At 43.8% G+C, this 21,532-nt stretch overlaps 2 protein-coding genes across 3 annotated transcripts in view; one reads left to right on the top strand and one right to left on the bottom strand.

The window, feature by feature from the left end:
• Positions 1-8,366: 8,366 nt before the first annotated feature.
• On the top strand, positions 8,367-10,476 carry CLDN23 (claudin 23). Its single transcript, XM_004277156.3, has one exon. The coding sequence runs from the start codon at positions 9,158-9,160 to the stop codon at positions 10,037-10,039; it is 882 nt and encodes a 293-aa protein (XP_004277204.1). The 5' UTR covers positions 8,367-9,157; the 3' UTR covers positions 10,040-10,476.
• Positions 10,477-18,561: 8,085 nt separating this feature from the next.
• Positions 18,562-21,532, bottom strand: part of LOC117195621 (low-density lipoprotein receptor-related protein 2-like) — a 38,098-nt gene continuing 35,127 nt past the window's right edge. The window contains exons 31-33 of one of the 2 annotated variants that reach the window (XM_033400584.2): positions 20,748-21,216; positions 19,160-19,268; positions 18,562-18,710 (exon numbers count right to left, since the gene is read on the bottom strand). In XM_033400584.2, the coding sequence (XP_033256475.2) occupies positions 18,681-18,710; positions 19,160-19,268; positions 20,748-21,216 (608 nt within the window). In that variant the 3' untranslated portion in view covers positions 18,562-18,680. Of the gene's footprint in view, positions 18,711-18,751; positions 19,269-20,747; positions 21,217-21,532 lie in introns of those variants that run through there. The other variant, XM_049704220.1, reaches the window with a different exon arrangement.

The raw sequence follows: 21,532 nt of genomic DNA, 5'->3' as shown, positions 1-21,532 counted from the left end.
AAATACCTGGAAGGTTAATTGAGAAATCAAAGAGAAGGCACATATTTAAGGCTTTCAGAACAAACTGCAACGTCTCGTGAAATATAACACTTACTCTACCTCCTCCAGCGACTTTTCCCCAAATTTAGCCAAAATTGGTAACATTTTTTTCCCCTTAACTTGTCCAATTTAAAAAGAGAAAAAATGGTTCCCCCATGTTTTATTTTGCATTTATATGAGTAAAAGCGTCATTTAGTTGATCACCTTTGAATATGCTTATTAGGTGTTTATTCTCTTCTGTGATTGTGCATTTTCTTTGCCCATTTTTTGTTGTGATATTGTGTTCTTATTGATTTACCAGAGAGATATGAAATAGTAACCTCTTTTCTGCCACAAAAATGAAAAAGATTTGTCCTAATGAAACAGAGTCATGTCCTCAACCTGCCTTTTGTCTATAGAAAAACTTTAGCTAAAGAATAAGTTTAATCAGAGAAGTGAGAAAATGCAAAAACAAACAAAAACAGTCCAGTAAGACTAAATAATAATAGTTTAGTCATTAAGCAAAGTCAAGGACCTTTAGTTCCTCCTCAAGGGCTATAGATCATATTCTGACCCGTATCCTGTGAGCTGTCTTGTAGATACTGAAACCCTCACCAAGTGGAAGAAGTTAACTACATGATGACCAGGCTGTAGCATCACATAAGCTGCCACAATTCTGAGAACTGGCCTCAAAGAAATGGGAACAAATTGACCCTGGAACTGAAGATTAACTGTACTTAAAACAATCAAGATGAAACCGTTCAGACCACTGCATGACCATTTGAAGATGACTGTCAGAGCTGACTGTGCTGTTTCTGCATGTAGCCCCCTCCCTCCGTCTATAAAACCTCTTGCCCCTGGGCTTCCCTGGTGGCGCAGTGGTTGAGAGTCCACCTGCCGATACAGGGGACACAGGTTCGTGCCCCGGTCTGGGAGGATCCCATATGCCACAGAGCGGCTGGGCCCGTGGGCCATGGCCGCTGAGCCTGCGCTTCCAGAGCCTGTGCTCCGCAATGGGAGAGGCCACAACAGTGAGAGGCCCGCATACCGCAAAAAAAAAAAAAAAAAAAGCTCTTGCCCGCTGATTGTCAGCGGGGTTGGGGGGGAATCCGTCTTTGGACAGGAGTCTGCCCTCCCCTCCCAGGTTGCCGCCTCCGAAACAAAGCAGACTTTCCTTTCCACCAACCTTGCCTGTTTATTGGATTTAGAGGGGCGAGCAGCGGGATCCCCACTTTTGGTAAGTTTCTTGAGCTTCCAACGTGAGGCTGTACTCTCGCGACATCTGGCTCCCGGGGCTTTCCCCAAGCAGAGCCGCAGCCATGGCGGCGCGCCAGGAGGGCTGTCAGGAGCCCGCTGCTCAAGGCTTGCTGGCCCCAAGAAGGGGATTTTGGGGGACGTTCCTAGCAGCTGCCAAAACCATGTGTTACGGGGATCCTTCCTGTTTCTCCCCTGCTTGGCATTGCGTGGCAATGTATGCTTTTCCTTGGTGGAACGGAAACATGCATCTGGACAAGCTGACGAGTTCCAAGACCGAGTAAGTCCACCGGTCACCCCGGCAAACTTCTCTTTTGAGCACGAAGTGCTATTGGTCATTTTTGCTAATTGGTTCTGACGTGTGTCTACTGTTGAGGACTGTTTGTGAGCACGAAGTGTTACCTGGGCATTTTTGCCAATTGGTTCTGACTTGTGTTTGACTTCGAGGGCAGTTTGTGAGTACAAAGTGCTATTGGTCATTTTTGCCAGTTGGTTCTGATGTGTGTCTGACATCAAGGACCGTTTGTGTTGGGGAAGTGTTTGGGACTCCGTATTGGTCATTTTCTTGGCGGATTTCTGACAGTTCTGTCTTCCATGTGTGAATGTATATTCCATTTGTGTGATTGCTACCTTTGTTGTCTTTGGTAAACTGGGAAATTCAGGTTCAATTCATTAGAAAAAATTTAGCTATGAATTTTTTTTTTTTTTCTTTGCGGTACGCGGGCCTCTCCCTGCTGTGGCCTCTCCCGTTGCGGAGCACAGGCTCCGGACGCGCAGGCTCAGCGGCCATGGCTCACGGGCCCAGCCGCTCCGCGGCATGTGGGATCCTCCCGGACCGGGGCACGAACCCGTGTTCCCTGCATCGGCAGGCGGACTCTCAACCACTGCGCCACCAGGGAAGCCCCTATGAAATTTTGACTAAAGAAAAAGAAAGATGATTTTTAAAAAAATTATTTATTTTATTTATTTTTGGCTGCGTTGGGTCTTCATTGCTGCGTGCAGGCTTTCTCTAGTTGCGGCGAGGCGGGCTACTCTTGGTTGCGGTGCGCGGGCTTCTCATTGTGGTGGCTTCTCTTGTTGTGGAGCACGGGCTGTAGGCGCGCGGGCTTCAGTAGTTGTGGCTCGCGGGCTCTAGAGTGCAGGCTCAGTAGTTGTGACGCACGGGCTTAGTTGCTCCGTGGCATGTGGGATCTTCCCGGACCAGGGCTCGAACCCGTGTCCCCTGCATTGGCAGGAGGATTCTTAACCACTGTGCCACCAGGGAAGCCTGATGATTTTTTTTAAAACAATGTATGGCAACAGTATTCTTCAAACTCCAGAGAAAATTAGTTAAGATGAAACTTTTGAAATTCCAAAACTGGTTCTTTTTGCATATGCAGTTAGAGAAAGCTAGCTTGATAAAAATACTGTTTTCAGACTTCTCACCCTGAGAGAACAAAAATATGCCTTGGAGAAAGCTTAAAGTTAACTCTTATCGTGTCCTTGAAATACAGGCACATCCCACTTTACCTGAGAGTTTAGCCTTGGGTTAATTAGCAGTACTTCAAAAGATGTTTGGGTTTATTAAACATGCATCATATACCACATTAAAGAGAAATGATGCAATGAGAAAAATGTAAGTTTTTAGAGGTTATGGAATATGTTCTTAAGTTTGCCAATCAGTAAATGCTGGTATAACAGTTCAATTACTTGTTTCTTGGTTTTGTTAAGGCTTTTAAGGGTTAAAAATTGTCATATGTAATTAAAGCTACTAAAAGTGACAAGGGAAGCATTTCAGTGTGTAAAGCAAGTAGGATATGTGTTGCCGGTGAGAGAAGGTACAAAGAATGGAGATATTTTTGTTGAGGAAAAATGATGATAATAATTTTTTCCTAGCACTGGTTGTTTCAGGATGGGGAAAAATAAGGAACAAAGCATATGGATACAAAAAGTGATAAAAGGTTTGTGGAAAAATGGAACTTTGAGAAAAGAATTTTGTACATTGTCAGGAGCGATTAGAATTCGACTGGATTTAATTAGGTCAATGAACTTTGTTATTAATAGTAAGCTGGTATAAGACAGGAATTTGGTTTTCTTTCACCCTGTTAAGAAAACAAAATTTTCCTGGAATACTGAGCTGCTTTTGGTAACAGATTATAAGTTTCTTTCTCTAGCTAACTTTGAGTATTTCAAAGGGCCCCTAAGCATCTTAGAAGAAACATTAAAGTAACTATTGTTATTTGGTATGTTAAATTATATGGAAAACATTTGATAACTTTCAGCTCACACTACTGAACTGGGTAAGAGATTTAAAGAATTCTAATGGAAAAGTATTGTTTTGCTTCAAATCATATTTTTGACCCCAATGTTCAGGATGGAAAAAACTGTCTAGTGAGGTTGTCACAGCGTATAACTACTCATGATGTGTATCACTGCTGGCTTTAAGTTTCCTGCTAAACGCACATGTACAATGCTTGTGTGACAATTGGGTATAAGTGATAAAACATATAGCCTATAAAATATTTCTCCATCAGCATACCTCTGTACTTGTCTGTTATGTCTGATTAGTTTTCCCCCAATGTGGATAACTAGGCCAATATATAAACAAAAAGTAGTCCTAGCACTGAGGGACATGAATGGACCCAGAGCAGGCAACTGAGCCACTCTGGCAAAGCTGGAAAAATATATTGATTATCAATGCTTTCTATGGAAAGATTTGTGATTAAAAGGGGGAAAATGATGGAAGAAATTTTCACATAGTGAGGTATGGGGAAGTCATTCTGGCTTATACATGATTTAATTTGAACTTTAGGCTAACCAAAACAGCCTGTCTGTGGCCTATTAAACATGCATTGTATATCTGCTTTAACCATTAAGAGAAAAGAACACATTCCGAGAATAATACAAAGATGCATTTTGATTATCATCCTCATTGTAATATGCCTACTAATTTTCAACTGTTTGTCCAGGTACTATGACAAAGTAATCAAAGGGAGATGTAATGTTTTCATAATATAAAATAATGACCTGAATGAACCTAGTCTGTGGCCTGGTAAATCTTCTTCCCCTGCAGTAGATGGAAATGGACAGGGTTGAAGAGAAGCAGGCTGTGTAAGCACAGCTACTGATTCCTGGGACCAGCCCTACCCCCACCATGCATCCCCACCTTTGTAAAGGAGGCAGCCTTGATGCTAGGCCAAGAAGGGTTAGAAGCCTCTAGAAGATAAAACTTATGCAATTTTTTTTCTTTTTAAGTGGCATGATATCCTGTGGTACCTTCTGATAATGTACAAGAGGGATGGCAAGTAGATTTTTGCTTTAGATAGTCAATCACTACACAGGAATGATATAGAATAAATTTAAACTGATTTACTGGAGACTTCCCTGGTGGTCCAGTGGTTAAGACTCTGTGCTTCCACTGCAGGTGGCACGGGTTTGATCCCTGGTCAGGTAACTAAGATCCCACATGCCGCGAGGCCAAATAAAAAAATAAATAGATTTACTAATATGGCATCATTATTCACAATAGACAAAAGGTGGAAACAACCCATGTCCATCGATGAATGAATGAATGTGGTCTATACATACAATGGAATATTATTCATCTTTAAAAAGGAAGAAAATTCTGACACATGCTACAGCATGGATGAACCTTAAGGACATTGTGCTAAAAGAAATAAGTCTAAGGATAAATATTGTGTAATTCCACTTACATAACTTGCATACAGTAGTCAAAGTCACAGAGACAGAAAGTAGAACAGTAGTTGCCAGGACCTGGGAGGACAAGAGAATGGAGAGTTGTTAAATGGGTAAAGAATTTTAGTATTGCAAGATGAAAACATTTATGTGGAGTCAACAATGTGAATGCCCTTAACACTACTGAACTGTACACTTAAATGGTTAGGATGATACATTTCATGTTCTGTGTATTTTACTATGATTTTTTAAAATGATGTATGCTGTATCTTCCTTTCACTGTGTAGGAATTTTACAAAATTTCTTTCACTGACTTAACAAACTAAGACTATTTATTGAGTACCTCCTACGAGCTAGGCACTATTCCAGGTGCTGAGATATAGCCACAAACAAGACCAGCAAGGTCCCTAGAGTTTGGAACTTAACAATGCAGTGGGAGATACAGAATATAAATAGGTCAATACACAATAAGAAAACATTTGGTAGTGATAAGTTCTATATAGAAAATAAATTAGGGTGATGTGATACTGAGCTAATTGGGGGCTACTTTAAATTGGATGTCAAAGGTTATCTATTTATTCTCTACAATATTGGGCACACAAAACTTGAAACCAGTTGTCAGGCTATAGGTCAACAAGGAAAGCTAATGACATGTGGATGGTCTTCGTTCACTTCAGGCTGTTTTAATGCTATTTAAAAAGAGAATGATCATAGTTTAATTTATTTTTTTAAACAGAACAGAGTCACGCATTTAGTTTTTTTGTTTTAATTTATTTATTATTGGCCGTGTTGGGTCTTTGTTTCTGTGCGAGGGCTTTCTCTAGTTGTGGCGAGCGGGGGCCACTCTTCATCGCGGTGCGCAGGCCTCTAACTGTTGCGGACTCTCTTGTTGCGGAGCACAGCCTCCAGACGCGCAGGCTCAGTAGTTGTGGCTCACGGGCCTAGTTGCTCCGCGGCATGTGGGATCTTCCCAGACCAGGGCTTGAACCTGTGTCCCCTGCATTGGCAGGCAGATTCTCAACCACTGCACCACCAGGGAAGCCCCATATGGTTTAATTTTTATTCTATAACCTACTGAACTGGATTTGCCACCGGAAGACTAACAACAGTGATTAGGGCCTTATGTGGAGAGAGTAAAATATAAAGACCTGATATAGGGACTCTGAGGACACCCCATAACAGCACACTGATCTTTGCTCCCCGGAGTTTGCAACGTGATGGTATGTAGGCTAACAGGGGCCCCAGCATTAGTCCGTTTAGAATTAGTCGCTGGGAGCCCCCTATTATCTGGAAACGTAGGGCACTGTAAATAGATTCCTGCCTTACCATAGGGCCTCTCTGCAGAAAAGAAAGCTATTCTAGGGCCTGAGGATCAGTTTACACAGATGGGTACTAATCTCAGCAATAATTCATTCCTGCCACATTGTGATTCATGCTTTGTTTCTCACTCAGCCTTGTGATAAACTCAGAGGCCCAATGGAACAAAGAGCCCAGATCTAGAATCAGACGCCACACTTAGTGCAATCATCTTTTATTACCGTAGAAAGTTACCCCCACAGGGCTACACTTTTTTGTCATAAATATTGGAGCTACCCTATATCTCATTGTTTTCTATGCTGGAAAAAAAAATCATTCAAACAACCAACAACTTTACTAAAATGCATTAACAATATATTTTGACCAGACAGTCATCTGTAAGAGAATTCCGTGGATACTATGTGAAAGGAGACATGGCGGAAAAAGATAAAATGGATTTGTTGAGTGGCTACTATGGGCCAGGCCATCAAGATGGATTTTAGGGCGGAACCAAACAACACTATCCCTACCCTCAAAGAATTTATCCTTGCCCTAGACAACTAAGTGATTCAAGTAATAAGGAATTGTGGCAAGTGTTACAACAGAAGAGGGTGTGTATAGAAGTCCAATAGGAAAAGCTAATCTATGAGATTGAGAAACCTCCCAGAGAAAATGGCATTTAAGCGAAGATCTGAAGGATGCACTGGGTTTGGGAAGTGGCAGGCAGGACTCTAGGGAAAGAAAAGAGCATATGCCAAGGTCTAGAGGCAAAAGGGAGCACAACACTTCGGAAACAATGAGGAAAAAATCCAGTTTTTCTGAGTTGTGGGGTGAGGAGGTGGCGGGGTAATTGGAGAAATTGTAACCCTCGTGTACTGTTGGTGGGAATGGAAAATGATGCAGCTGCTATGGAGAATGGTAGCGCATTTCTTCAAAAAATTGAAAACAGAGTTACCATATGATCCAGCAGTTCCACTTCTGGAGAACTGAAAGCAGGGACTCCAAGAGATAGTACTATACCCTTGTTCGTAGCAGGATTATTTGCAGGAGCCAAATGGTGGAAGCAACCAAAGTGTGCATCAAAGGATGAATGGATAAATAAAATGTGGTATATACATGTGACGGAATATTATTCATCCTTAAAAAGGAAGGAAATTCTGACACACTATGAACATGGATGAACCTTGAAGACATTATGCTAAGTGAAATAAACCAGTCATAAATACTGCATGATTCCACTTGAATGAAACATCTAGAGGCCTCAAATTCATAAAGACAGAAAGTAAAATGGTGGTTGCCAGGGGCTGGCGGGTAGGAGGGGTGTTGGTGGAATGGGGAGTTATCGATAAATGAGTAGAGTTTCAGTTTGGGAAAATGAAAAAGTCTGGAGACGGATGATGGTGATGGTAGCACAACACTGTGAATATACTTAATTTCAATGAACTGTAACTTGATGGTTAAGATGGTAAATTCTATGTTTATGTATATTTTACCATTTTTTTAATTTAAAAATCTTCAAAAAACAAAAGACCCATCCTTGATATTGTCTACTCTAGAATGTTCAAAATTACTTCAAACCAATGCTTAATTAACTTTGATTTTTAGAAATAATAATTTTTAGGAAACTGTAAAATCATGATTCTCACACAAATGTAAAATGAACGCGTGTCAAAGATTTTATTTAATTTATTAAGGGAACCAGTATGTTACAACCGATTTAAAGAACAATGCAAAGGACACACATATATAGGCAAACAGGCCTGCTAAAGTGAATTTACAAACCAATGCCAAAGCAGTCTGTATCCATCGGGCAATAGTCATTAACATTCTACTGACAAACTCATTTGCGTTACTATGGACAAAAATCACTTGTGACACTACAGGTGTTCTGTAATTTACAGAGTTGTAAACAGCTCAAAGACAATGAAAGTCTCAGGACCCTAGAGGTGGACAAACCTGAAAAGTGTGCTAGACAGGGCACACACACACACACCTTTATTTTTTCGTCAGTTTCAAAATCTTTCAAGAGGCCAAACAAAGAAAATAAAAGCCTCGGTAATTCCTCATCCCAGAAACACAGTCGCTTTGATTCTTTTCCATCAAGGTTAATCCGGAGTATGGCGTCTTTATTAAGCAAATTAAACAAAATACACAAGTGCAACACTCTGGGACACGCTTCTCGACCGGGGGGACCCTCGGTGCACACCTGCCCAGCGCATCTCGGGCGGTTCCGCCCACTCAGCCGTGGGTTTCTGCAAGCTAACAGCGCAAAATTTCGAGGGGCCATCGGATCCCCGCTGGGGGTGGAGGGAGGACAGGCTACAGGTGCAGGGTCGACGGGCAGGGACCGGAGAAAAACTTTAGTTACCGAGATCTGCTGAGAAGCAGGGACCTGCGCAGTGCCCGGGCCAGGTGCGGCCGTTCGGGCGGCGCCTCTTTCCTTCCCCGCCCCAGGCCGACCTGGCCCCGCCGAGCCGCGCAGAGGTGCAGGGGCGGGGCGACCTTTGCTCGGTCCGAGTCCCGCAGGGCCGCGCAGCTTCCTGCTCGCCACTCCAGCCCCTCCCACCCGGACGGGTTTGGCCGCGGCTGCCGCCACCTCTGCGCGCCGGCATCTCGGGCCCAGGTTTCGATCAGACTTGCCCGCGAGCTGGTTTCGATTAGGCGGCTGGGCGGGAGGTAGGGCGGAGCGGCCGGGACGCGGGGAGCAAACTAGGGACGGGTAGCGGAGCGCAGACGGCCCCGCGCCGGAGACAAAGAGCGGCCGGAGGAGAGCCGGGCGCAGGACTCCGGGCGTGGCGGCGACGAGCGTGTGGACTTCAGGGAGCCGGAGTCTGGAGCGCTCTCCGGGGGCGCAAGGGCTCGAGATAGCAAGCCGGCGGCGGAGGCGGAGGAGTAGGCAGGTGCGCCGTCCAGGATGAGGACGCCGGTGGTGATGATTCTGGGCATGGTGCTCGCACCCTGCGGGCTGCTGCTCACCCTGACCGGCACGCTGACGCCCGGCTGGAGACTGGTGAAGGGCTTCCTTGACCAGCCGGTGGACTTGGTGCTGTACCAGGGCCTGTGGGACATATGCCGCGAGCAGAGCAGCAGCGAGCGCCAGTGCGGTCAGCCAGACGACTTGAGCTACTTCGCCGCCGAGCCCGTGCGGGTGGCGCGGGGACTCATGATCACGTCGCTGGCCGCCACGGCCCTGGGGCTACTGCTGGCGACGGTCGGCGTGCGCTGCTGGCAGGACGAGCCCCACTTCGCGCTGGCCGGCCTCTCCGGCGTCGTGCTTTTCGCCGCGGGCCTCTTGAGCCTCATCCCAGTCTCCTGGTACAACCACTTCTTGGCGGATCGCGCCGTCCTGCCCGCCCAGTCCAGCCCGGTCACCGTGCAGGTCGGCTACAGCCTGGTGCTGGGCTACCTGGGCAGCTGCCTGCTGCTGCTGGGCGGCTTTTCGCTGGCGCTCAGCTTCGCGCCTTGGTGTGCCGAGCGCTGTCGCAGCTGCCGGAAGGCGCCTCCAGGCAGGGCGCGCCGCAGCAGCATCAGCACCGTGTACGTCGACTGGCCGGAGCCCGCGCTCACGCCGGCCATCAAGTACTACAGCGACGGCCAGCACCGGCCGCGGCCCGTCCAGCTCGGCGCCGCCAGCCAGCGCAAGGCCGGCTTCCCGATGCCCCGGCCGCCGCCCAAGGCCTACAGCAACCCGGTGGAAGTGCTCGACGGGGAGAAGTCTCCCGAATCCCACCACGGCGGGTCCTCCCGCAGCACCCGGTCATGCGGCAGCGCACTGCCCTGCGACTCCGACCTCTAGGCGGCGCCCCCAGCCTGCTCTGGCCGGGCCCTGTCTGGATGAAGGGCTCGCCCCACCACGGTCCAACCTTGAACTTGGCTGTTACCTTTCAGCTGGAAACACCTGGCTCGGAGTCGGACCCCCGGACACATTCCTGTAACTGGTTTGGAGGGCGATCTTCCTTTCCTAGCCAAACTCGACTCCTTGGACGATTAGTTCAGGTTGGGTTTGGTTTTCTTTTTACAGAGTTTAGTGTTTCTCCCCCGAGGGATCAGGGCCGTCTTCTGGACGACAGCCTTTTCATACTTTTAGCTGGAGACATAGGAAGGGTGACTTTGCATCCTGCTGATAATAACAATGTCAGAATCAGCAAATGGAGGCTCAAAACCGATTTAACATCTCCAAACAACATTCTGAAATGCTGATGAACCTTGCATCAATATAATTATTATTAATTTATTTTCTGCTGCATAATTCATTTTCACACAAACTGTCAAGAGACCGGTACCTTTCTGGTTATATTTGAATGGGGTTGTTAAAATAAACATAGAGCCATGCAAATACCAGCAGCTTTAGTGGCTTTTATGGAATGAAATAACCTGATTAACTCATATTTACATTTCTTCATGTATAAATAGGATCTATCATTTTTATCACTTATTTTTGGTGTGAAAGGTGAGGTCACTACAGAGTTTCTCTTCTAGAAGCCAGAAGGAGAATGAAGGGACTGATGCTGTATTGTTCTATTTCTTGGCTACCTCACCCTGGACATTAAAGACTATATATTAAATATTTAGAACAAAATGGAACCTGTTAATCACATTAGGCTACCGTACATGTATATATATCTCTTATTTATAAATAAAATTTGAAAGCAAGAGTTTTACTCAACTCACACAAGTTTTCTTCTGTCTTCAGTATAATCTTTAGGAGTTTAAGCATTCATTACTAACCATTTTCTGGCTGCCTGTGCACTGTTTCTGAAATCTAGCACTCAGATCTTTGCACCTCTTAGCATAAGATTACTAAAAGTAGCCAATGGGCCCCACTTCAATCCCTGATTGTTTTATTTTCAGGTTCATGCTGTTTTCTGTGCAAAGCCAAGTCTATTGTTGAAAAAACTAGAAGCACCAGTTTCCACATGAGGTGAGACTAGAAATCTTTTCCTCTTGTAACGGTGCTGCCTAAAATCACAGGTAGGCGGCTGTGTGTTCCATGCTCAGGACTAAATCTCTAGCAGGACCGGCTCCAATTCCAATTAGTTGGTTTTAAGGGCGTCTTGAACTGAACTGAATCTCATCTTTAAAACCTGCTGTCGAGGGATTTCCCTGGTGGCGCAGTGGTTAAGAATCTGCCTGCCAATGCAGGGCACATGGGTTCAAGCCCTGGTCCAGGAAGATCCCACATGCTGCGGAGCAACTAAACCCATGCGCTACAACTACTGAGCCTTCTCTCTAGAGCCCACGAGCGACAACTACTAAGCCCGCGAGCCACAACTACTGAAGCCCGTGCGCCTAGAGCCCGTGCTCCGCAACAAGAGAAGCCACAGCAATGAGAAGCCCGTGCACCACAACGAAGAGTAGCCCCTGCTCGTGGCAACTAGAGAAAGCCCACGGACAGCAATGAAGACCCAATGCAGCCAAAAAATAAATAAAATTAAATTAAAAAACAAAAAAACCCCACACCTGCTGTGGGTAGCCAATTCAGAGGTAGGAACATTCAGTGCAGTAATTACTGACAACACAGCTATAGTAGAACTAACTAAACAGCACACACTGCTTGTTAGCAGTGGACGGGATATTATAGATTCACTTCCCTTGCCATTTTGTACTGGAATCACCTATTTCTTTTTGCATCCAAACTTCAATGTGCTGGCATATCACTCAGGGATCTTTTTCAAATGCAAATTCTGATTCAGTAGGTCTGGAGTGAGACCTGAAACTGATTTCCTAACTAGCTCCCAGGAGGTGCCAATGCTGCTGCTTCACAGACATCTGCTGGGGCTGCATGGCTTTCACTGTGACTGTGCCCCACTCAAATTTCAATCCCAACTGGCAGCACGTAATCAGACCTTTGAGAGCTATTGCCTAGATGAGTTAGGGGACTTGATTTAGGGAACAGAGCCAGAATGGAGAAAAGGCAACCCTGCTTTTTTCAGCTGACACCTCAAAAGGCAGGAATTGGGCACCTGAGAAGTCAGGACCTGGCAGACAACATAAAGATTTTGGGTTTCTGGCAAGTACCGAATCTACTGAATCTTGCCTGCATCACATTTCCATTGTTTCTAGGGAATCTGTGGTAAAAACAATCAATACTGGTGCTTTGTATGTTTTTACTTCTCCCTGCCCAGTTACTGTCCACTGGCTTATATCCAAAACACTTCCTCTTTGGTGATTAAGATTTGCTCTGAGTTAGAACTGCATTTTTGCCTCATCCACAGAAATAAAACCAAAAATCCCTTTAAGAAAACTTAACTTCTTTTTGCTATAAAAATATTCAAGATGGCATGAGACTCCTACATCAGGCAGGATCTGGGTTTGACCTGAGTCTTTCTGTGCTACAGCAGGAAAAAATGACAATGGGCTTGAGATTCAAGATGCTGGAGGAGGCTGGAGCCTCAGGAGTTGCTGTCGTTGGTGAGCACTTATCCTAAATCTAATACCCAACTAGCCAAGCAGCTACACCCCAGTGAGACTCTAACATGAAATAGTACTGCCTCCCGGCCTCAAGCCCTTCACACCTCTGACGCGCATCACGACTCACTTTTTTTCTTATTAGACTCTTTTTTAAATTGAAGTATAGTTGATTTACAATGTTGTGAGGACTTACTCTTAATCATCCTACTGACATACAGAGTAAGTGTCCCCATTAATGGGTGAAGTCTTTTCAAGATTACTCAAGCTCTGCCTGGAGGAGTGAGGAATCTGTGAAAGTAGAGCAGACCCTGCATTAACACAGCTTCTGCTCTGCCCATCTGCCAGTCGGGCTCTGATCTAGACACCCACCCTCACTAAGGAGAAGTAAGGTTTTTGGCACACAGGCTGTTGATCCCTTGTGGAGGTGCTGTCAGAGATGCTTCAGCAGGCACCCTCCTCTTCATGGCCTAGATCATTTGTAAGTTTGGGGGCACCTGTCATCCTGTCAGGACATCTTTGGATGCCTTGGAAAGCAAATTTATTCCAGGCCCAAGTTTGTAGAACTTGCATACTCTAGAGTGAGAAAGATAAACAAGGAAAATGAAGAATAATAAACCAGGGTCAAGGACTGGAGAAAAAAGGCAGTATTTTAAGAAAGGTGGTCAGGAAGGAGAGGGGGCTTGTGCAGAGAACTGAAAGAAAAGATTGGACATCAGAGAGAACAGCAAACTCCAATTTCCCAGTAAAGAAATATTAGTGAAAACAGGTTTCCATAGTGGTCTTGGTACTGGCTTGCTTTGCTTCTCCTTCACTCTAGACAGGGATGGTAAGGACAGGAAGAAGCTGGGGGTACAACTGAGTGAATCTGAGGGCCTCTTCTGGTCTAATAGCTTCTTTTGGAGGGAATACAGTCTGGATTCAGTCTGTTGTATAGAATATTTTCAGAGTCAAATATAAACAATTTGATATAAGAATAGCAGGTGAAGAACATTCTATTCTGCCAATGTATAGACAGCCTCACAGCACGGTCGGCAGAGAAAGATCTTTCAACTTCAGAGCCTCATCACATCCGCAAAGTGATGGGAAAGTTTAATAACCAGAATCTCTCTCCCCACACTCACCTCACATCTTCACTCTGACCTTCCTCAAATGAAGGACTAATTCATCTTCAGAACTCTCAGGATCTTCCTTACCTATCATTCACTCTTAGCTTAAATTCCATTCATGATCTGGCCAAGGCTCAGGTTTTTCACCCTCATCACTTTCTCCTACACACATACCCTAAACTACTTTCCCCCATCAGCTTAGAGGTGTCATCTTTGAACATGTCATTTAAATGTTCAAATGTGTACTTTTCTTGGTGTACTTTCTCATTTTACCTCAGAATTTAAGGTAGGGGCATGGACGGCTTCTGTTTATTTTTGTAATCCTAGAATGGTTATAACACTTCTTCAGAGCCTGTTAGAAATTTAATAAATTAAAGTTGCCTCTAAAAGCCGTTTCTGTACCCAAGTACTTCCTCACATTATGCATAGCTTATCAGGTACTTGGAAAGTAATTTGTGGCCTGAGGCCACTGGCTCGAAACCCAGGGGCAAGGGGTCACCAGCACTGGTGGGGAGGAGGCCACGGGAGCAGCTTTGTCAATTGGGTTACGATTGGCTTACAAAGACCAGTAGAGCACAACCCATGCCTCCTCTATTCCCAAGACATTACAGATGAGATCTTTCTCCCTTTGGGAAGGGAGGAAAGTAAGGAATTCAGTCAATATTTCTTCTTTTTTTTTTTTAAATTTGGCCACACCACGAGGCTTGAGGGATCTTAGTTCCCCAACCAGGGATTGAACCCGCGCCCTCGGCAGTGAAAGCGTGGAATCCTAACCACTGGACTGCCAGGGAATTCCCTTAATATTTCAAGTGAAATTCTCACCCCATCTTCCCAACAAATTCTACCCACATTCTGTTCTTTTTTCACTAAAAACAATAAAATGACCTCCTCCAGAAAATCTTTATGAAGCAGGACTGAACACAGGAAAACAAGATTTAATTTGCACAAATAAAGGAAAATGTAGACAAGGCTGGAGGTATGGGGCAGACAGTACTGACCAGAGGGCTTGATTCTCCAGTGGGGCAAGGGGAGAGAGGGGCTTAAGTACAGCTCTACCGCATTCTTGTCCAGTGGCCAAGCACCTTGGCCATCCATGTGACAGATGGCCTGCCAACCCTCCCCCACCACCATGGTTGCCTCCAAAAGAACTGCCACTCACCAAAGGGCTGAAGAAACTGCAAAAGTCACTGCAATTTTTCTAGAACGTGGGTAACAATATATTCCCTAATTATAGCCTAAGCCCTGCTCTTGCTGGATTTCAGTTTCTTCAGCTGTGTAACTGGGAAGACTGGATTCAGTGTTATCAGAGGGCCTTCCTGAATTTAATATTCTGAGAGTGAGGGTTAAGAACTAGAGGAGGCTGAGAGAAGAGATGTGAAATTTGAACAGTGAACGTTGGGGAAGCTGATTGACCCATAAAATTAGTAACTGGCCTGAGAGCAACAAACTCCATATTCTAGTTCTCATTTTTCCTGAATTTCCTAAGCCACCCAGCAGTTAAAACAGTTGGAACTTAGTACAGCCCACCCATCATCCATGACCCCTCCCCTAATTTGTTTCCTAAAGAGAATAAGCACAGTCCATTTTCCCTATCTGCGGGCTCTGCATCCGTGGATTCAGCCAAATGCAATGGAATATTTTCAATGCACAACCCATGGATACGGAGGGCTGGCTGTAAGGACCTTGAGCATCCGTGGATTTTGGTATCCACGAGGGTCCTGGAACCAATCCCTCGCGGATACCAAGGGACAACAGTATAAAATGCCTAATTTAACTCAACTGCTAGCAATAGACACAAAAGGTCAAGTTTTGTGTAGGGATCTTTGAGCCTAAACCATAAAACAATTAACTTTTCCAAAGCTCTTTTTCTTCCAGAAGAAAACTCAAACGTATTTACCAGGTTACAGAAGTTCAGTTTCTATAAGGAAGTTCAAATTTTCTATCTTCTGCAGGCTTACTGCTATGATTATTAGCTGTAGAGAAATTAAGAAATTAATGTAGAGATTATCACACTAGCAAGCTTTATGCTTCATAACATGCCCGTTGCTCCAAATAGATAAGGTCATGAAATTGACATATTACAATCAATTTAGGGGATGGGATTGTTAGGAATTAAGTATAAAATCTTAAGTGTTCTTTCATAAAATTAAGCCTTTCTGGTGAAAAGGACGTTGAGATATTTTGTGAATTCTTGAATAGAGAAAACGTAACAGGATGTGTTAAGTAACTTCAGATGGGATAACACCTAGGCACACATTCATAAAGGACCAAAAATAGGAAAGATATAAATAAGAGTGGGCAAGGTGGAAGGAGTGCATATGTGACAGTTTGGCTGCAGTAAGCTCCTTTTTCCCCAGGAAGAGCAGACAGGGGGTGTTTCTGGGGCCCAGACAGGAAATGGGTCTGCAGAGCAGAAGGGAGGGCTGAGAGTGCCATTCCAGCAGAGCCTACAAAAGTGGACTGAGCCAGCCAGGACACCAGCCCTACAAGTCTGGTGGAGGGTTAGGGTCTAAGGAGCCAAGGCAGCGGCTTAAGCATGTCCAGAAAGTGATAATTCTGTTGTATATCTTCCATACAGGCTTTCAATCTGGATGCTTTTGTGTCATTGGTATGCATTTTTGCGGACAGAGGCAGAGCTTTGCCAAGGGCAGGCTTGGCGGTGAGGATGGCTCTTGGGCGAGATGGCAAGAGAAATGTGAGATTCACCCTGTGGATGAGAGGGGTCTAGGGTACTGTGCATCTGAGATAGGTTCTCTCAAGTACAGCTGAGCCCCAGAGGCAATTTGATGATGTTCCACGTTGTCTCCCAGCCTCAAGGAAGGTGAGCCCCCAACGTGTGTTCTTCAGATCAGGTTGATCTGTACTTGGGAATTTTTATACTTGACTGCAAAGCACAGTTTGTTTTATGCACTACAACCCCAGTAATAAGCCTAGGACTTCTCTTTATCCTTGGCATCCTATACAAATTCATTCTGCAAGAAACTAAATATGAATAGTCTGGAAAAGCTCCAAGCAAGAAGTCTTCCAAATCATTGTGTTTATTAAAATTTAGTCTCATGTCATCAGTCTCAGGTACCGGGCTAAGCAGGCATTTTTGTGTTTTAATTCGATACCCAAATGGCCTGATGTAGGTTCTGTTAATCCTATTTTTATCATTGGGATAACAGCTCTATGATTGAGTGATTTGCCCAGGGTTGCTGCTGTTGAACTTTAGACCATACTCCTGCTTTGTTACCCGTGTCCCATCACAGATTCAATGCCCTTGATTCCTTATGTGGGTATGAATAAAGTAATGATCCAGGAAGACACACAGAGGTATTGGCACAAAGGGGCTTTGGGATCTAAGTAGCGTTTACATGTTTCCCTAACGGACGTGAGCTGGTTGAGATGACTTCTGCTCCAAAGCCCCTTTGTGCCAATACCTCTGTGTGTCTGGTTTTAGAATCCAACGTGAATAACTAGGCCAAAAGATAAACAAAAAGTAGGCCTAGCACCAAGGGACATGAATGGACCCAGAGCAGGCAACTGAGTCAGTCTGGCAATGCTGGAAAAATATACTGATTATCAATGCTTTCTATGAAAAGATTTGCAATTAAAAGGGGAAAATGATAGAAGAAATTTTCACATATTGAGGTATGGGGAAGTCCTTCCGGCTTATACATGATTTAATTTGCACTTTAGGTTAACCAAAACAGCCTGTTTGTGGCCTATTAAACCTACATTGTACATCTGCTTTAACCATTAAGGAAAAATGTATTAGTATTTAGTATTATAGATACTAAAACCCCACCAGGTGGAAGAAGTTAACTACATGATTACTAGACTGTAGCCATGACATAAGCTGCCACAATTCCGAGAACAGGCCTCAAAGAAATGGGAACAAACTGACCCTGGAACTGAAGATTACTGTACTTACAAAGTCAGGATGACGCTGATCAGACCACAGCCTGACCAACTTCAAGATGACTGTGCTCTTTCTGCGTGTAGCCCCCTCCCTTTACCTGTACAAGCTCTTGTCCACTGATTGTCACAGGGGGAGTTGGCCTTTGGACAGGAGTCTACCCTCCCCCTCAGTTGCCGGCTTGAGAAATAAAGCAAACTTTCCACCAACCTTGCCTCTTTATTGGCTTTTGAGCAGTGAGCAGCTAGACCCCACTTTTGGTAACAATCTCACTGCTGGGCATATATCTGGACAAAACTATAATTCAAAAAGATACATGCACCCCTATGCTCATAGCAGCACTATTCACAATAGCCAAGACATGGAAGCAAGCTAAATGTCTTTTGACAGCTGAATGGATAAAGAAGATGTGGTACTTATATACAATGGAGTATTACTCAGCCATAAAAATGAATGAAATAATGCCATTTGCAGCAACATGGATGGACCCAGAGATTATCATACTAAGTAAAGTAAATCAGAAAGAGAAAGACAAATACCGTATGATATCACTTATATGTGGAATCTAAAATATGACACAAATGAACTTATCTATGAAATGGAAACAGACTCACAGACATAGAGAACAGACTTATGGTTGCCAAGGTGGGTGGTGGGGGAGGGAGGGATGGGGGGTCTGGGGTCAGCCGATGCAAACCATTATATAGAGAATGGATGGACAACAACGTCCTACTGTGTAGCACAGGGAACTATATTCAGTATCCTGTGATAAACCAGAATGGAAAAGAATATGAAAAAGAATGTATGTAAATGTATAACTGAAACACTTTGCTGTACAGCAGAAATTAACACAACATTGTAAATCAACCATACTTCAATAAAATAAATTAAAAAAATAAAAAGCAGTTATTTTAATATGAAGTTACCATTTACCACAAACTGTTACAGAAGTTAAAACAGTACACAGTGAAATATATAAACAGTTTTTATTGAGATGTTTCAGCTCCTTTTTTGTCAGGTTAGTCAGTTTGTAAAGAGGTTAAGAATTCCTGTAGAAAAAGAGACTTGAAATTAGAGAATACGCATTATATTAAAACAAAGCAAAAACACAGAGGTGGTTGAGCTATGTGGAAGTTAGCAGAGATCACGGGATGGGAGGGACATAAATTTTAAGGGTAATGTTAACTAACCCTGAATACACCTCACTCCACCCCACAAGAGTATTGAACTCCTTTTGGAAGTCCACCAAAAGCCAAATTTCTGGATTACTATTTCATGTATGTTTCACTTTGGTTTGAACAACTAGAGACTGAACAGAATCTGAAATCAAAAAAGTTACTGAGCATTCATTTGGTCTACATGATAACATCATTCGCCAATAACAAAAAACTCTTTAAGTTAACACTGCCTACTTTCACCCTGCTAGGATATTTTGGAAGGGGCATTTTGTGACTGGATCTCACCACCTGTTTTCCTCGAAGACAGTTCCCAGGCATACCTCTTCATCATAGGCTTCATTGACAAAAGTCTCACTATTCATTAGATTCTCCTCTTCTTGGTTATTTTCTTTATGGCAGGTCAAATTCCTTGATGATGCTGTACTGTTTCTAGAAATCAGAGAAAGTCAAAAGAGTTGTTCCTTAAGGTAGAAGCTGGGAATGGGACATGGTTAGAAATGGCCAATTCGTCCCCTATCAAAAGTTGTTATGGGAACTATGCCCTATTTTAAATGTCCCTTTAACAAAGAACTGGCCTAGAATGGCCAATACTTGAGTCAGTTATGATTTGTTACTAGGCATTCACTTAACTTCCAAAATGATACATCTTCTCAATTGAGAGGAAACTAGGAAATTGGAGTCAGTGAGAACTGAATCCAAAAACAGGTAAGTAGCAACTGGACACAGGTGAGTTCAGAAAGCAGGTTAATGTAGAAGACAGGCCTGACTGACAGTCAGAAGCCCAAAGGAAGCACCTCAGTTCATCTTAACATTAAGCAGTTGGCTATTGACCAGTGTTACTTTAGGCAAAGATATATCATTTCTCCTGGCCTTTTCTTCAGTCTGCAAAGTGAAGGCTGGACAGAGGAAATGTAACTTTTAAGGATTTCGGTCCTCTCTGTAACATCTCTCCATACATAGGCTGCTTAATGTCCTTTGCCAATATGTCTATCGAATCAATTTCTTCAGTTAGTGTATCTTCCTAAAGCTTATTTTGTCATCATTCTTAATCATTTTTGAGTCATTCTTCTTTGTTTCTTTAACCCAGTGACTCTTGGTTTTAGACAAAACTTTATGCTTTTGCCTTAAACCTCTCATGAGTTTATCTCACCTCCTGTCAAGGGCTATGTTGTGTCCCCCTAAAATTCATATGTTGAAGTCTTAACACCTAGTACCTCAGAATGTGACCATATTTGGGGATAGGGTCATCAAAGCAGTAATTATATGAAAAGGAGGTCATTAGTGTGGGCCCTAACCCAATAGGACTGGTGTCCTTATAAGAAGAGGAGATTAGGACATGAGCATGTACAGAGAGAAGACCACGTGAAGACACAGGGAGAAGTCTGCATCTACAATCCAAGGAGAAAAGCAACCCTCAGCCTCAGAAGAAACAAACCCCACTGACACATTGATTTCAAACTTCCAGCTTCCAGAACTGTGAGAAAATAAATTTCTGTTGTCTAAGACACACAATCTGTGGTACTTGTTTAAGCAGCCCTAGCAAACTAACACACCTAACAAATTTTTCCTCCAAACGGTCACTGGCCCTAACTCTGCCTCGTTGGAGGGGACTCTCCTCACATCATTCCCTGAGACTGTGTCACTGACTGCGGTTGAGGCAGATTTTATCTGCATAAATGCCACGTACCCCTTACAATATTGTTTGTCCCAGGTCTCACTCAAAGAGATGGTCCCAAGTATGATTTTTCCAGGTCAGCATCCAGGCTGCTTTGTTGCTCAAATCTCTTCTCAGAGGGCAAATTTCTAGAATGGATTCATATCTCCAACCTCGTTAATCTTGTTTTAATTTTATTTAATAAGCCTTCTTTGGAATAAAATTCTCCCATGAGGACATTAGTAGCTGCTCACCGTTTTAATTTGTGTTCTCTTCTGAAATATACAAATGCTCCCAGCATGACCAGAACAGCTGACAGGGCTATGGTTAAGCTGAGGGCCATGTGGCCAGGGGCAGGTCTATGTGCTGCTTCTTCACAGAACTCTCCGCCATATCCCATCAGACAGCTGCATTTTCTCAGCTCTCCTTCCATTGTACAGATTCCCCTCCCATTACAGAAATCACTGCTACAGAGCAGAAGTTTTCCCTTCTGTGAGTCCTTGGGCTGAACTCCTTCCTTGGTTTCTGGAGTCTTGCTCTCTACAGCAGGCATCAGAGGGGTTAGCGTTTTTCTGACAGGATAATTCATCGCCTCTGGACCTGGAGATTTAGCCTTGGTAGACTTGGTGCCCTGGAGAGGTTGAGCAGCTTTTGGTGTCAGTCTTTTTCCAGCCTCTGACATTTTAGGTGTTGGTGTCGAATGGGTTTTATGTGGATAGGTACCTACAAAAACCGTAGGTGTGAGTGTGAGTACATAAACAAGTTTGTCATCGTCAATTAAGAACTATTTCAGAAGAACAAGAATTGTAGTGAACTTAAACAGATAAGTTTGAATTTATGAAATCATGATCACTACCATTACTTTTGGCTAAACAAAAAAACTATCAAAAGCTGATAAAAAACTACATATCTTAAGGCACTTAAAATACTTGGTTTCAGGACCAGTGTAGTCTATCATACCAATCTGTCTTCAAATGATGGTATGCAGAATTTTAGCCAAGGTCGATCCCACCAGTTACAAAAATGTTTTACTCTATAA

This window comes from Orcinus orca, chromosome 21 (assembly GCF_937001465.1).
Source record: "Orcinus orca chromosome 21, mOrcOrc1.1, whole genome shotgun sequence".
In the NCBI taxonomy this organism is placed as follows: domain Eukaryota; kingdom Metazoa; phylum Chordata; class Mammalia; order Artiodactyla; family Delphinidae; genus Orcinus; species Orcinus orca.
The sequence above is the reverse complement of the archived record's forward strand: the minus strand, read 5'-3'. Positions and strand labels throughout refer to the sequence as shown.